General features: G+C 35.4%; 1 protein-coding gene across 2 annotated transcripts in view; it reads left to right on the forward strand.

Moving 5' to 3' along the window:
- The window catches only part of RET (ret proto-oncogene), an 84057-nt gene extending 66769 nt beyond the window's left edge, over positions 1 to 17288 (forward strand). The window contains exons 14-20 of one of the 2 annotated variants that reach the window (XM_026854892.1): positions 1106 to 1320; positions 1429 to 1551; positions 4452 to 4522; positions 8488 to 8625; positions 10514 to 10613; positions 12235 to 12382; positions 14296 to 17288. In XM_026854892.1, the coding sequence (XP_026710693.1) occupies positions 1106 to 1320; positions 1429 to 1551; positions 4452 to 4522; positions 8488 to 8625; positions 10514 to 10613; positions 12235 to 12382; positions 14296 to 14453 (953 nt within the window). In that variant the 3' untranslated portion in view covers positions 14454 to 17288. Of the gene's footprint in view, positions 1 to 1105; positions 1321 to 1428; positions 1552 to 4451; positions 4523 to 8487; positions 8626 to 10513; positions 10614 to 12234; positions 13251 to 14295 lie in introns of those variants that run through there. The other variant, XM_026854893.1, reaches the window with a different exon arrangement.
- The last annotated feature ends 406 nt before the right edge of the window (positions 17289 to 17694 follow it).

Here is a 17694-nt window from a genome sequence, read left to right on the forward strand (position 1 = left end):
ATACTTTTGTTAAAATATAGCTGGATAGTTAGATTGATACTCAGTTTTCCTCCTCTGCCACAAAACTACTGTCTCTGTCTTGTGAAATAGCTGCTAAAAAGCACAGTCATTGAAAGGTATATTTCAAGGGGGAAAATTTTCAGACACATGTATTATAAACTGCCAGTGAAGCATATTTTCATTGTTGTGCATCAAGGAATGATCTGAATAATTTCTTTCTGTTCATTTTAAATAAAGTTGCATAGCAATTTCCTCTTTCTTTTGCATCTGTAATTATGCAGCCTAAAAACACAGTATGCATGTTGCAACCCTGGCCAAAGGCCTGCCTTATTTGCCCACCCAGTTCTTTTGCAAGTGGCACTTTTAGTTGTAGACAGAGAATATAATTCAGGACTGAGTCATCTCCGAGTCTTAGTAAGGCAACGAACTAGAGGAGCAGGATTTTTTTTTTTTTTCTTTTCAGTACAATGTATTTTTGCATCCCAAAGGAAATGAATTGTTTCTGAGTCACAGGCTTTTAATAAATATCAAGTTAATTCATTAGTGTATGAGGTGGGAGGACTTTGATACAGCAGATAAATGTATCTAGCATTAAAGCACTGAGTGGGTATTATTCGTGTGGGTAATGGGGAGGAGAAACTAATGGATTGAAATGTCAGAATACTTCTAAGTACTCTGTAGAGGCACCTTAAACACAACACTGGAATTAGCAGATGATCTGTGAGCTCAGTATCACACACAACAGAAAATTGTTTTGATTTTAATATTTTTTAAAAAGTTTTTCTGAGTTAGGTTGTTTTCACAGATCTGGTTTGTAAGAAAGTTGCCTCGTTTTTAGTCTCAAATTATCTAGATGAGGGAATATAGGCAAGAGCCCAAATTCTGCTTTGATTTAGGCTGAAACTCACTCACTTTGCATAGAGGATGTAAGCTAAAAGTATTATATGATTCCATGTCTGATTCGGTGCCTTTTACATAAAGTCCAGAGGTATCTGGAGCCACTGACCGTTCAAAACAATGTGTTGATTAGAAGAGATTTTTTTTTAAAAAAAAAAAAATTGCTATCTATTGATTGTTCACTTATCAGTGTGTTTGTTTATTTCAGGTCCGCTGTATTTAATTGTGGAATATGCTAAATATGGCTCCTTGCGCAGTTTTCTCAGGGAAAGTCGAAAAGTAGGACCAAGCTATGTGGCTAGCGATGGCAACAGAAATTCAAGTTATTTGGATAACCCTGATGAAAGAGCCTTAACAATGGGAGATTTGATATCATTTGCATGGCAGATATCACGAGGAATGCAGTACCTTGCAGAAATGAAGGTAGGGCAGTGTAATAGCCATCTGAGCATGTCCTTGTGATAAATGGACATGACAGTTGTTAGTTCATCCACAAGAAGCATAAACACTATTGTTGGTTTCTTCCAAAAGCTTGTTCATCGTGATTTAGCAGCCAGAAATGTATTGGTGGCAGAAGGACGCAAAATGAAGATTTCTGATTTTGGCCTTTCCCGTGATGTATATGAAGAAGATTCATATGTCAAGAGGAGCAAGGTACAGTGCATATTAAAAACAGTAATGGAAATGATTACCTAATCAAGAGAATGAATTTATGCTTGAGCACAGAATAACAAAAATAATAGCTATTTTTTATTAACTTAAAATAATTCTCTATTTTAAAGAAATAAAAAAGAAACAAAATTATGAGCTTAATCAGTGGGGCACTAATCTTTTCACAGAATCTTTTCACAGAATCATCTAGGTTGGGAAAGAAGATAATCTATCCAACCATTAACCTAACATTGACTGTTCCCAACTACACCATATCCCTCAGTGCTATGTCGACTCCACTCTTGAACACCTCCAGGGATGGGGACTCCACCACCTCCCTGGGCAGCCCATTCCAACACCTAGTATAATATACATAAATGTGTAAAAGATGTATCACATTTAATTCACCACTGTCTCCTCCACCCCTTTTTGTTGACTCATCAACAGAAGCAATTTATTTCTAATATGTAAAATTTAATAAAAGTAAAAGAAGGGTCACTATGATGATTAAGGCCTTGGCGACATGCAAGGAGAGGCTAACAGAGCTGTGTTCGTTTAGCCTGGAGAAAAGAGGCCTCAGAGGGATCTTACTGATGTGTATAAATACCTGATAGGAGAAAATAAAGCCAACAGAGCCAGGCTCTTCTCACTGTGGCCCAGTGACAGCACAAGAGGCAATGGGAGCTATTTTAAATATGAGAAATTCCATTTAAATAAATTTTTTTTTTTTTTTTTTTACCATAAATGATTAAATCCAGGCTGCCCACAGAATCTCAGTCCCTGGAAAACCTGTCTGGAAATGGTCTCAAGAAGCATGCTGTGGCTGACCCTGCTGTAAGCAGAGGAGTAAAGTCCCTTCCCACCTCAGCGGTTCTCTGATCCTATGAAAAGTTGCAAGACAATACGTAAAAAGCAGGAGATTTGCTGCTTTTTAAAAGCATTGTGTCAAATAGTCTGTAATAAAATATTTACTTTTCTTAAGGCTAGAGAGTTCACACAGGATGAAATAGCATGTGTTTTGTTAATGTAAAAACAGAAGAATGACACCTTTTTTCATTGCAGAAGCTTTTAACTATTAACCTTTTTACAGGTAGAGGGCAGCCCATTTTTAAATGAGGTGGGTCCTCTCATTTATCCAGTTCCTCATCATGCCCTCCTAAAAATACTTCCAAATGTATGAAAGATACCAAATCTTAATCAAAATGGTACATCATAGGTTGGCATAGATTAGAAGCTAATGCTACTTGACAGAGGCTATTTAAGGTAATTCTATTTCACCTGCCACAGTAAGTTATTGTGAGGTGCCTAGATGCAGTTCTGTGCTCACAGTGCTCATGGCAGGATTCAGCATACTGTAACGTTTCACTTCTACAACTGTGCAAAGGAAATTTGATGGAAAGACAAGTTGTTGAGTCACATCACTACTTCCCTGAAATGCAACATTTGAGCAAAATAACTTCGGGACTAAGAAGTAAAGGCTTGCCATTTATTTATTCTTGTAAAAAATACTGTCAAATACAGCAAGCCAAATCCTGTGTTCTGCTTGTTTGCATCCACCTGTCACTGACATCAGCAGAACTTTTACAGTCAATCCCAGGCCAGACTGTGACGTTTGCTAACACTGCTTTCTACTGGCTCTTTCTAAGATGTTGGTTCAGTTTGCTCTATAACTTAGTATGAAACAGTTGCCAACAGAATTTTTTGCATGTGAAAATTTGAATTTTCTGAAATGATTTCCATAAAAACTGTAAATTTTCAGTTTAGCTTTCCTGTTTTTTTCAGGCTAGTTTGTGTGAATGTTTCCTAAGTCAAAGTAAGTTGTGAAGAAAAAAAACCTTTTGGAAAACATGATCATATGTAAAAGGGCTTTACCATGTTCATTTAGCTATCTTCTGATGTATGTGTTGTACATTAATCTATACCAGTTGCTCTGTATTTTAAGAATGATGCATTTACATAAAGGCATTTTCGTTTTATTTGGTGGGGTGTTAATGTTCTGTATGGATATTTTTCTTTACTTCTGAGACACTTATCACCGTAGCATTATTCAGAGCCTAACAAGCATCTGTTTGCTTGCATGAGGAAAAGAAAATTTGAGGAAGGAAGAAGGATAAGTTTCAAATCCTGCTGAAACAATTGTTGCATATATATATATATATATATATATATATATATACATGAATTTCATGATAACAAGAAGTAAAGCATATGAATGCTAGTGATATTGTGAAGGTTATGAAACATCTTGGAAATTTTGCAAGGCTAGATTTTCATGAATATCTGGGGCAGATTTCTCAGATTTTATCAGTAAATTTCTACCAGTGGAAAGTAGCAGCTTGTAGATTCAATTTAGTAACCAGTAACTGAATATAATTGTCCAGGTACAGTTCTGAAGTGAAAGGTATCTTAACATCTAGGTGCTTCCATTAATGCATCATGCTTGATGTAAATGAGATAGCTCTTCCTCTTTAATCATCATTCCCCAGCATTTTTGCATTTGCACATTTCCCAAAAGAAATGGGAAGACAGAAACTCATGTTTCAAGAATATAACTCTTTGGATGAAGCTCTCTGTTAAGCGGAGAGTTGAGTTTATCCGACTTAAACTGGTGACCATCTGGAAAAAACACCTTATTGCACATAATTATATTACTGAAGTGTGTGGAATGAAACAAATGGGTGACTTTAAAATCTCTTACAATTGTTCTCTTCACTGTTTTTCTTATGAAATGCAAACAATTCAGTCCATTGGAAATTACTTTTCCAATGTACTGGAGTATGGATAGAGTATTTGTTACAGTTTTGAAGATATATACCTTGGTTTTCCACTTGAAAACTTAATTTTCTGACCAGTAATTGCATTGTTGCTTTTTTTTTTTTTTTTTTTTTTTTTTTCCCTCCTAGGGTCGGATACCTGTTAAATGGATGGCCATAGAATCCCTATTTGATCATATCTATACAACACAAAGCGATGTGTAAGTGTAGTTTCTTATGTTCTTTATGGCTTCTGTGCCTGTTTAAGGAGATGAGGGGGGAAAGCACAGCAAGGGACATAGTAGCCATAAGAGACATAAGGAACACAGCCTGGGTGACACCATCCACTGGCAATGATACATAAGAGTTTTGCTGTTGAATTAAACCTCAAGAAGAGATTATCAGAGGTATTTAGGTACATAATTCCTTTATAATCAAGAAGGGTTGGATCTGTTCACGTGACACAGTTGCCTTTGAATATAGACACAACTTAATAGTCTTTGCTAAAGATAATGATTAAGCCTAAACTTCCCAGTTCCTGTTTGTCACTTGTCTGTGGCAAGAAAGGGAGAGGAATTTAATGCCTGGCCTCAGTTCTATTGAAACCAATGACAAAAGTCCAATTAATTTTAATGACAGCCAGCTGAGACCTTAGGAGAATAGTCCGGTTCTGCTTCCAAGATGCAAGTTCATTCGCATGATTAGGGAAACAGATCCTGAAGATGGATACACTCCTATCTGCAACTGATGACTAGGTGGCAAAGCAACCACAGGTAAACCATTTTCATGTCTGATATGCGAGGAGCCAGGCAGAGGAGTGTTTATTATACATTTAACTCAGGATCAGATACTTCTGTTTCTTTTTCTGTGGCACAAAAGATGCTTGTGACTAGTCACCAGGCAGATACTGTAAAACTAAGTATTATTTTTTTAGGAGAAAAACCTCTAAGGGACTGCAAAAGCAGAAGTACTTACATCTGATTTTCTGCTAGGTAGCATTTTGGGTAGCATTTTGATATCTTCCAAGTTTCCCCTGAAAGAAGATCTGGCTAAAGTAACACTTTCATTAAACTCAAATGGAGTAAAACATATCTATCACAATGACATTTCACTTTGGGGGAAAACACTGATAACAGCAGTATGTGCAAATAGGAACCTTTTGATTTGCAGTTTTAAAATAATTTACATTCACTTTTTACTCTTCTCTCTGCAGGTCAGAGCAGTTTTAGTGAAACAAAATAATTTGCTTACCATGGAAATTCCTTACGTAATGAATTTCCACAATATTTTTATTTACTGTTTCACTTAGAGTAAGAAAAGAAAAAAGATTGGGGTAATAATTCTTGGGACAGTGTCACTTTTACTTAGGTCTACTTACAGGTTTTTCAGAGTCTCTTTTTATCCTCCTCAGAGTATCAGTTGTGCTGACCTGCTCCTCTACAGACTTTTCCAAGAGAATTGTTTAAATTCTATTAAAAACTTCTTGGTGCATTTTTAATTTCTTCATTTTCTGCAAAACAGATTTGTCACTATAGTTTGAGGCCAGAACATATTGTGTTGCCATGTAACTGCCTCTTCTTTGATTGTTGATTTATCTTCTGGATCCAATACCATTTCTCCCTGTTTGTTTTCCTGATGGGCTGCTATTAAGCCCAGGAGCCCATCTCTTGTACATGTGATACAACACCACACAGAGATTATTAAACTGCCGTCAAGCAAGGTAGCTCACACTGGTGCTGTGCAGTTTTTCTGCTTCCCATATTGGGATTAATATCTCTGTGTAAAGCCACACTGATTTAACAGCCTTCTTGGAGATGGATCAGGTGTTCTTAACAGAGCGCACTGCACTATGCTTTGTAGGTCCACTTCAATACAGTAGCATAAAATGTCTAAATGTCTGCCACATGCCGTACCTTTGACTCACTGGTGAGGGTCACCTTCACTATTCATATAATTATTCATGATGTAATCTAAGTGTTATATAGCAGCTTCTAATTTAGCCAAGTCCCTACAGAACAGTACTTAGACACACACAGTTGCAAAACAAATCCTCTCCAGAGCTAAATTCCACAAACACCATTCCTACAGCTGCAAACCAATAAAGTACTTTTTTGCAGCATTGATTGTTATTTTAGATAATTACACTCACTGCAAATATTTCATGAATATTCTTTGTTGTTTGTGGTGTTGCAAGTATATTTTAGTGAACATATATTAATATACTCAAGAATATTCCAAGATGGTATTTTTTATGATACTCTATGTCTCTGCTATCTGGACTCTTCCTTCTGAAGCCATTCTGTATAGTTAGTGGTTAGCAGTGTTTAACAGCAGTACCACTTGCCAGTAAATGCTTCCCAGCATTTACAAATTCCTGGTTTTGCTTCAGAGGTCAATGACATCAGTACAAAGCCAGCCCACTGTCTTCCTCTTCACATATTTTTCTTTCTTGGCTTTTTCTGATCACATTTTTATACAGCAGCAAACATAGCACAATGGGAAATTTTTCATTTCCCATCTCTCCTCTCATAGTAATTTGTATCATGACTTGAAAGCCTTGCAGCATTCTATTCTAATATGCCTATTTACTAAAAAACTTTAATTAAGAAATTATTAATCTGATCCCTCCTTTCCACGTTCTGTAAAATTCCTCAGCAGAAGAGGTGTATTTTAAAAATAAAACCTGTCACACTACGAAATTTATTCAAATTAATCATAGAATTATAATATGATGGCAGAGCATAATTAGCTTCAAAAAGGGTATGAGGAGGTATATTAATAAAGTAAATGAAAATGCTATAAATAATCAGCTTTCAAGAATGTGCAGAGTGATTAAAAATGAATTAAATGAATTGAGATTAGGAAGAAAAATGGCAGGATACCACTTAGGACTGTGTGATACTCACTTTGGCTTCTCTGCCCGTTTTTGAAGTTTTATTGCTGGACTTTTGGGGTTACCATTGTTCTTTAAAATGTGAGAAGCAAAGGTGGAATGTAGTCAGACAAGAGTTGAGGTTTGTGGCTAACATTTTGAGATGTAATTTTCAGTGGGAATTAGACACTGCTGTTTGGTTTGGCATTAGGTGTGTAAAACTTCCTAAAAATCTTCTTAAAAGTGGACTTTTAACAGAAATTACCCAATTATGAGGGCACAGAAGCTAACATTTTTCATAAATTGTATGTAATTTTCTTGCAGATGCATCCCATTGAGTATCCCTTTTCTATAAAACTGTGTTGGCTGGTTTCCTTTGTTTTGAACATCCAAATCTTGGCAGCTCTGTCAGTTGAGCAGATTCAGAGTGATTTGTAACTTCTTTGTGTCTCAAAAAACCCTTCCACTAAGGAAAGAAAAACATTTTTGCCTCTCTTCTCCTGGCCTGCCCTCCAAAAATGGACTAATTTAATCTGTCTAAATATTTTCAACCTATTGAGCAAGAGGGTCTTTTTGCTTGAGCTTGTTGATAATGTAGGTTTAAAAAAGTCACCATTTCTTCTGTTAATTTCAGAAAACAGTTTCTTCTGTCTTCTGTTCTACATTAAACTATATTTTAGGCATTTGGTATTTCCAAAATAAATTCTTTCCTCTTATTTCATTAACTGTAAGAAGAAAATTAAGTCCTGAATCACTGAAATGACCGAACAGAACAGCTGAAATCAAAGGTGTTGCTTACAACTGAAATAAATACATTGTGCATATAAACACCACCTCATAGTCAAGACAGCAAACTCATCCCTTGATAACTGGTTGAGCCAGCCTGTGAAAATGTAGACAGTTATTTCTGAATAGGAATATAACAGCCAATTAGGGAGGTTAGACTCCCCCTGTTGCCCAAGGAAAGAGAGGCACCTCCAGGAGCACTGTACAGAAGAGGAACAAGCCTTTGAGCTGGGCCACCATGGGACGGACTTTAATTTTCTGCTCTCTAGAGAAGATTGGCCTTCCCAGGATATAGTTAGCTTTTGTCAGTGGATAAAATAAGGGTATCCCTTATCTCTACTGTCTTTTTAATGAATGGTATTTGGGAACAAGGATGGCTCTATATGCATCTGTACAGCCCCTCTTGCACAGCAACATCTTGCATTTGGTTGGTTTCTCAAAACACTAGAAAGAAATTTGTTGGGTGAAAGCCACGCGAAGCTCTTGAAACCTACCACTCTAAATAAAAACAAATTTTCTGTTTTTCAGATGGTCATTTGGAGTTCTACTATGGGAGATTGTAACTTTGGGAGGTAATCCCTACCCAGGTATTGCTCCTGAAAGACTTTTTAACCTCCTAAAAACAGGCTATAGAATGGAGAGACCAGAAAACTGCAGTGAAGAAATGTAAGTAGCTCTTGATCTGATTAGATTTATAAAACATCTCTTGAAAAATATGTTTTAAAAAATGTTTAAATAAATACCACATAAATACTATCCTGTATATCTCAGAGGTATAATCAAAATATGTACTGCTCAAAAGAATGTAATGAAAATTAGTGAACAGTAAAGTGCGGGAAAAGAATTGCCGACAGAATACTTGCAGATACATCCAAAATATTTGGAGAATATTGAATAACACACTTGCCAAACAATTAAAAGAGTTTGAATATTCAAAACTTTTGAGAATTGGGGGGGGGAGGAGGAGAATTTCATAAAACACAGCAGTAGTTGAAATATTCAAGAAAATGTTTCAGCACTTTACTGCAAATGAGATAGATGTCCCATCCACATAGTCATTGTGTATTAGGTGTCCTGGCATTACACAAGAGAAATTATACTTCGACCCAGAAATCTATACCCTAGAAGATATGACGTTTCTGTGACTTGATAAACCCATGGCAATTTCTTTTCTATTTGGAGATGGTTCATACTTTATTGGCTGATTTATTAAAACACTCTCAATGTGAAGTGACTTCTCTCTGTGGTTCTTCCATGTCATTTGGAGATGAGGCATGATTTTATGTTCATCCTGCAAATCTGGTCATGGACAGGTTTCTTTAAAATGTTACCAGGCTATAATCACTATGACATCTATTTTGACTCATTTTCAATATGAAATGATACTTTGGCCACAGCCAGGCTGAGAAAATATAGTATAAATAATACAATTTGTATTTTTTTAATACCACATACAGAGAAAAAAGCATTAAGGGTTTCTGAATTTAGGGCAGGGTAGAAGCTTGCAAGTGTCACTGGCAAATATCTTCTAGCAAATAATTTTTTGTTTGTTTCATCTCAACAGGGACTTTATTCCTCAAACACATGTTATATCATTGATAATTAGTAGGTTAGGCAAGCTGCCCATGTCTGAGATTCTTTTTTTATTCAAGCCACATTGTGGTTTTCTGACTGGTTCAGGTTTTTTCTGTTTTACTCTGAAATTTTTCTGACAGACTTTGAGAACCCACTCTAAGGACCATTTTTCTTAAATTGCATTCTCTACTTTGCCCAGTCAAGAGAGAGATCATGGATGAGGGCAAAAAATGCAATGCTTTTCAAAAGTTTGCTGTAGTTCTTATAGCCAACTGTTTCCACAATTTGAGCACTTCTGTCACTGGATCACTTAGTCCTGAAAACACTTGAGCTAGAAAAATAACATGAATGGTACAGGTTGGAAAGTTACACATCCAGAACTTGGCCAATGTCTGTCTGACAGTCACTCAACTGTAAAACTTTAATTCTGCTCCCTTTTTTTTTTTTCCACACTGTATGCTATAGAAAGCAGTTAAAGACAGAATAAGAACAGAGGTAATAAAAATAATAGAAATAATGAAAAGAATGTTAGTTTGTGCAAATAGTCTTAGGTTGGGCTTCACTTTGAATAAAAGTTTACAGAAACTTTTCAGAACTTAAACAAATGAAGAACAAAATTCTAATTTCAGATATAACAGAAGAGTTTTTCAGGTTGGAGAGGCACATCAGTGGTGCCTACACATGAGGTGGTCCTTTGAGAAAGTGAAAATAAGGAAAGAAACCTGAGATTACAGGTCCTTCAAGGACAGCCACATGCATCATCATTTAAACTCATACAGACTCATGAAAATAAAAGCCCATTCTTGTGAATATCAGTTGTTGATTCAAGGGAATGTTTAACAGAACACACAAGAAAGATTGATGTACTTGTGGATGGCCTTCACACCACAGTTCAACTTCATATATAAATTATTTGAGCAGAAGCATGACCCACTTCTAACAATTTTGGGGGTTTTTTTCACCTTATGTTGGATCACAGGTACAACCTGATGTTGCGTTGTTGGAAGCAAGAGCCTGATAAGAGACCAACATTTGCTGAGATCAGCAAGGAACTAGAGAAAATGATGGTGAAGAGTAGGGTAAGTGTGGGAAAGCATGAGTTTTTGAAAGTTTTTGTGATCATCTGAGTTTGAATATACAGAAATAATGATTATTTTTTTTTTTTTAAAAAAAGGGAAGTAATTTACTTTTCATGAAATTTTGAAGCATTTATAGATCTAGTTTCTTCCCAAACCCATCCAGCTTTTTTGAAAGTCATCTAGTGGCTTTGGTGACCTCAACCCTAAATGCAGATGAGTTATCCTTAATTTGTCTAGCTTCTTTAAATAAAAAATGTTAAAAAAATTAAAGTTACTGGGAAAAGTTACTCCTGAATAAAAAACCCTAGGAAGCCTGGAACTAGAAGAATGTAGTATGTCCTTGAATCTGATTTAGTTATATGATGATAGAAACAGAGCTAAAAAAAGCTGTATGATTCCACTATTCTGAGTTATTTTAAAACTACTGTAATCCTGCATATTTTCTTTGAATGAATGGATGTCGAGATCTAAAAATAAGATACGTTGCATATATTTATAAAATGTCTACATACTTGCACATAAACACATTTTTTTTTAAATCTAGTTATGGGAAAAGGTTACTTACAAATGAAAAACAGAGGAAATACAGTGACCATTATCAGATTTAAGAATGTGATGGTGTTGACACTTGGTCAAAAAGGACTAATAAACAAATGGGAACAATTTTGTTCAGGATGTGAATGTAAAAATAAGCTCTAAATAAAAAATGGCAAAGTGAAAGGTCTAGGTTGTACATTAAAATCACTATGATTTGTCAGCCACTAACTTCTAGCTGCTGAGAATCAGTACGCAAACAATCTGCATGTTCACTGACAGGTTTATAATACAGAGGCTGGCAAGTTTTCTGAAATTTTCATCATAATTAAAACCAAAGACAATCCAAAATAGAGCTCCACAAATTAGTCATTTTTCTTCTTGCCGTTCTTCATGAAAAATTCTTAAGATTTTTTAATTTATAAAATTGGATAACTTTTATCTTTTTAAGTTTAATTTCAGTAAATTTCCAAAGGAAAAGCCATTTTGAAAGGAAAAAATATATTTTAGATTAGTTGAAAATGCTTCACATTTGTTTTTTACATCAAAGCAATTCAGCAGCATAAATGAAAACCTATGAATTCTTATGGTTAAACTAAATAGTTTTAGACCAGCAGCAGAAAAGGCTTTATTTGTCAATATTTACGCAGCTAATTTTATACATGCTTATGTAATAGCTTCTGTAAAATTATGACAAGATCTGAGTACCTTCTCCTTTAAGTGTGCATATGTATCTATAAATATATATTTCAGTCATACATAAGTATCAGGCATAGCCGAGCTGAAGGTCAAACAAATCAGCACAGCACTTTAACTTCTTGGTTATTTTAGTGATGTGTAGAATTAAGTAGGGGAATTATTAATATGTCTCTAGTATGTCTAGTGTTCTGGCAAATCAGATACTTCCAAAGATGCTATGGTTGCAGAAAAGGAAAGCCTACATTGGTGCCAGAGGTACTATTAGGAGGTAAATGCAGTAGGGTTATGTAGTTACTTGTAAAGGAACCAGATGCACATTTAGCCTTTATTACCCAGCCAGCAACACTGCACATACGTTAACCCAGCTTTTCCTGTGTTCACTTCTTAGGACTACTTAGATCTTGCAGCTTCTACACCTTCTGATTCCTTACTTTATGATGATGGGCTCTCAGAAGAGGAGACACCACTCGTGGACTGTAATAATGCTCCCCTCCCTCGAACCCTCCCTTCCACATGGATTGAAAACAAACTCTATGGTAGAATTTCACATGCATTTACTAGATTCTAGCAACACAAAAAAAAAAAAGAAAAAAAAAATTTTTTTCTTCTGCATTGTTCTCAGACTCTGTAACCCCATTACAGTGTTTCTTGTCTGAATGAAGCCAATCAAAATTTGCTTGGAAGCTTCTTTTCGGTTTTTTTATTTGTTTGTTTGTTTTTTCTTTTGGTAAATGTCAAAGTTTGCATCAGGATCATCCTTTAGTCATTTTGCAGCTGTGTTTAAAAGAAACATTTTTAAAAGGATGTGAAAATAAGTAAAGTGACTAGATATGATATAGTAAAAGAAAAAAAAATATCAGGGAAGCATTCTCAGGGGAAATATAAAATGCTAATGAGTATCTAATTCAACTATCCTGTTGGGGGAGGCTAGCAACATTTAAAGTATGTTAGATTCTGCACTTCTAATTTAAGCAATAGGCTGCTTTTTTAAAAAAATAGTGGGTTTTGCCATAGCTCAATGATAGCACCCAGCTGCAACATTTTTCATTTACCAAGGTGGATCTTTAAATTTCAGCTGCATGCATTCTAGATCCATAAGCTGAAATGTCTATTTAATGTATCATAGAATGAAACCAGAGTATCATATACAGAAGGTAGAAATACTGTATATAAGTATTATATACAAACTACATCAATAGATAAAGTCCTTTGAAAACCGAATTAACAATTAACAATGGGCATTTTGAAAATACACTCAGCTGTTTTCACATCCTTTGATTTATTATGAAAATGTCAGTACTAAACCTTGATTGAATGATGTAGCAAATGTTTTTAAAAAGAACATATGCTTTCATATTGTGATGGTGAGATGGACAGTAAAAACGGTTCTTGCCAAAACTCCTACATTTTGTCTCCTGATTAAATATTCTACACGTTTTTAGATATTTACTAACATCACAGATATTTTTTTCATTCTTCAAGCAGTATGACTTTTGAAAAGTTGAATCTTTTAGCATAAAAGTTCCCATTAATACATGGCTTTGGGTCTATTTTTGATCTGTACCCTAGCTATAATTTTCCTTAATAGGTTCCTCCAACTCACATTCAATTTGGGGCACTTAGTGGCCAGATTGTTAAAAAAATGCAGTAACGGAAAAAGTTGCCACCAAGGTTGATGGCAGATGCTGAATGCTTAATAAGCAACACAATCAGATTTCAGTTTTTGAAAATCTTGACCCTGGTGTGGTTCTCTGCTTGTACAGCTGGATCAACATGGTGCTAAGCACTCTGCTTCCATTTTGGTGTGATCACTTGTGCCTAAACTGGACTCAATGCAAATAATTACATGCCTGAAATACACGTTTAAGTGCTGAAACAAGACAAGAGTGCTCAGGACTTTGTTGGACTTCACTCAGTTGTGCTTCAGGAGTTTCCTAAAATTAAGCAGGGGAACCTCTAAGGGTGTGAGTGTCCCCAAAAACCTCACTGAAGCCAAAGGGAAGGCACCTGTTTAAGTAAATGGAAATACTCTCAGTCATTGGAATGAACCTTGGATCCTGTCCCGAATAGGTTTATTAATTCTTGGAACACTTCCTGTACAGCAAGAACTTCTTCTTGCAAAGAAATATACTGAAAAAAAAAAAAAAAAAAAAAAAAAAAAAGGAAAGTTGGAGGGTCATCAGCAGAAAAATTATTAGCTTTTTATTATGCACATGTGCATGCGTGCACACAATTTTTTATCAAGTAAGCACTTTATTTTTTCAGGGTTTTTGCCTACTTCTGAATTTGTGCTTCAGGGAGTTCAAAACATCTTTTATATGAATTGATTTGGGACAAAATCCAGTGGACTGGCTTAAAATATTGAAGGGAGTTTTGCCAAGGGCCTTACTGTCTGCACATGAAGTTATGGTTCTTCAGTGCAGAAAAAATTATCTGTTTTCATTTTTAGGCATGTCATACCCGAACTGGCCTGAGGAGAGCCCCGTTCCACTCACAAGATTCGATGGCACTAACTCTGTGTTTTCAAGATATGCAAATGATAGTGTATATGCTAACTGGATGGTTTCACACTCAGCGACAAAATTTATGGACAAGTTTGATAGCTAAAATTTTCTTTGTGAAAGGTAATGGACTCCTGAGGGGAACAAAGATGCAAAGAATGGAAAGTCCATTGGCTCGTTCTTTGTACAATCAATAACTAACTTTAAATTGGCAAACCCTTTTATTGGTAGTTTCTAAAGTGTGTTATTCATGCTGAAGACTAGAATTGGTGATTTCCCCTTTCTAAAAACATATCAAGCTGGATAAGAGTTGTAGTTCCAGTACTTCTTTCTATATTGCCATTTTGCATATGGTTCCATTTGGCAACTTTTTACTGCAAATGGCCTCGCACTTCATTCTCGCTGTTTTTTAGACTAGCCATCCTTTGCTACAGCTTTTTTGGATGGGAAAATGTACTTGAACTGCTACTTTTATAGTGGTTGTTAGCATACAACCACTTGATCTAAGCAGGAAGCACAAACAATATATGGAAGGGAGGGGGGAAATAGGCTCCCAAATTACTGAGCTTGCTATCAAATGAGAAGCGTTACAATGATGTTGGCACTAACAAAGCCTGTATCTTGGTTTGGAAGCAAACATTAAGTAACTCAATAGAGGACCTGAGATTCAACATTTGAAATCTTATAAAATGTATTGTCTTAATGAGAAGAGATTTTGTTTTATTAGTCAGAACTTCTCTTACCTTTAGCACAATTGAGATAAATTTGATACAAGATAAGCTGTATAGATTGATGGCAATCAAGAGTGTTCATCTGACATAATTTACTTTCCATCATCTACATCTTACTAATGTTAAAATGTACAATCTTGTACAATCATAATTCCTCTTCTGAGTTCAAAATAGACTGTACAGGGTTTTTAGATGGAATACAAGTAAAGAGATTTTGTTTGCAGTCATGTTCAGTGGGTTGGAGTCCTCCTCTTAGTTCCAGATTGAATACACTGCCATGCACAGGACACTACCATGATACAACTCCAAATAAACCCATTACCTTGAAAGTCATGATAAACTACACTTGCACAGCAAAATTGGTCTAAAACTCTACTGTTAATGCAGCTATACAAGGAAAATGTCATCGGAATTTGTTAAGGTGAAATATAAAACTGTTGTGCTTACAACACTGACTTGATATTTGGGAGAACGATCAGACTGTGGGTCGTGTTCTGTGTGGAAGACTAAATGATCGGCACTACTTTTGTCTTTATTTGTAATCTAATGTGGTTAAAGATAATTTTTTGTTTGCTACAAATGTTGGGAGGTAAATCCCAAGTGAGTTGTTAGCCTTGTGATGGTTATTCTAAATAATCCAATTCCACCAAAGTTTGCTCCTGTCACAATCCAATTTAGCTGTTTTCAAATGTTTTGTGTATCAACTTTATGTTTCCATTAAAGTCCATGATTTCAGAAACAAGAGAGTCAGACTGCCACAACCAAACACAGATTTTCTTTTTACAAAAAGTGGGATATAAAATGCTATGTTGGAATTTAAGCACCTTCACTGTTGGATATCATACTTGATCCTGTCCTGGTTTCAGGCAAGCACTAACCAGAGTGAATTTTTTGTACAAAAATTAGCTGTGTTGTGTAATGCTTAAGTAGAGTAAAGAGATATAGCTACGTATACAGAAGGGGTTCAGCTGTGATATAATGTGATCTTCACCGGCATAACACAGCTGTCAGAATGCACACTTTTAAAATTACACTGAAAATTAAGCCCATTATATGGGCTGTTTTTTCTATTGAGAGATCTATGAAAAAAGGAGAGAAAAATGGCACTGTGGTAACTTGTTCTTTTCCCCAGTCCTTTTCCTGTATTTTCTGTCTGTAAATGGCAATTCTTTATTTGCCATAAGCAATCAAGGCATCAAGATTTTTGTTGTTTTTTTTTTTTTAATTCTTCCTTAAATTAAGAATTTCTTTTTATCATCTATCTTCAGCAACACTATTCAACTAGGAGGAGTGAAGCGCCTAGTTTCTAACCTGAAAAGCCCTGCAAACAACTTTGCTGTACAGTAGGTGTGTGGGATAGTAAGCAATGCCGAAATAACCAGTGGCTGCCTTAAGTATTGTGTATTTTAGATTTCTAGCATGAGTAAATGCTGTTTCAACCACTAATTCCTGTGAAAAATTTCTCTAATGTTGTTACCTATGTTAGCAGACATAGATTCTGCATATAAAATACATACACAGCTCATAATTATAGTTGCCGTACACAATTACCTGCATTAAGTGAAGCTTGATGAAAAGTTCTTAACAAGTGTTTCCTAATCCAACCAATTTTGCCTCCCTTCCTACTCATGAATATTGGTAAGAAATAGATTATTGCTTTCAAGTATTCACTCATAATATAAAAACTTCTTATGTCTTCTATGTATGCTATTTTTGTAAATATTTCCCTTGAAGTGTTTCTTATTTGTTCCATGTTGCCATTAGTCAGAATGGTGACAATCTTGTTTCAGTTCCCCCTTAGAGAGTCAATGTACTTCCCATGTGGGAAAGAAGTGATGTTGCAGATTATTATTTCCAACGGTGCCAGAAACAGTTATGCACTTGACTGCCCTTAGCAAAGTGAATTCAAAAGGAACAAATGACTCACCTAAATGTACAGGTTGGAGGGAATAACTTTCTAAAAATTTCTGCCAGCCTTTTCTAAATATCTGCAGAGATGACATGGTTTACGTGGTCTGTGCTTTGAGTTGTGACAGATGGGGGAGAGAGTGAATCTGATGTGTCTTTCCAGTCATTACAGCAGCACAAGGAAGATATTGTAATACTCATTTCCACAAAATTTTCAAGAGGTGTGATACTCATAAAATCTACTGTGAGGTTGCAGATTTTAATCTGCAGGCATTATACTGTTTAATAGAATAGATTTTTTTTTTTTTTTAAATCTTGTCCCTTAAATATGAGGTACATAATATTTAAATCATGTGGTTTTACCTATAATTTGTCATGCAAAATGTGCACGAATCTCTATGGTACCCTCAACCGGACCTAAGTAATTCTCAAAAATGTAAAATAAAAGCAGGTTTCTATTCCTTGATGTTTTATAATTAATTTTATATTAATAATACAAGCCTCAAAATATATCTAAAAATGATATTTCTACTTATAATTTTGAAATGCTATGTTTCAAAACTCAGCCCCACTGAAGCTACAATGGTAAATTTATAACAAAATGCTAGAGATAACATTCAACAGCATCAGCTCCTAGGTAGCACCCAGCAAACGCTTCCCATAAACAAGGTGCGGATTGTCCATAGTGAGATGAATGGTTTGACTTTT

This window comes from Athene cunicularia (genome assembly GCF_003259725.1).
Source record: "Athene cunicularia isolate RWA chromosome 9 unlocalized genomic scaffold, athCun1 chr9_part1, whole genome shotgun sequence".
Taxonomy (NCBI): domain Eukaryota; kingdom Metazoa; phylum Chordata; class Aves; order Strigiformes; family Strigidae; genus Athene; species Athene cunicularia.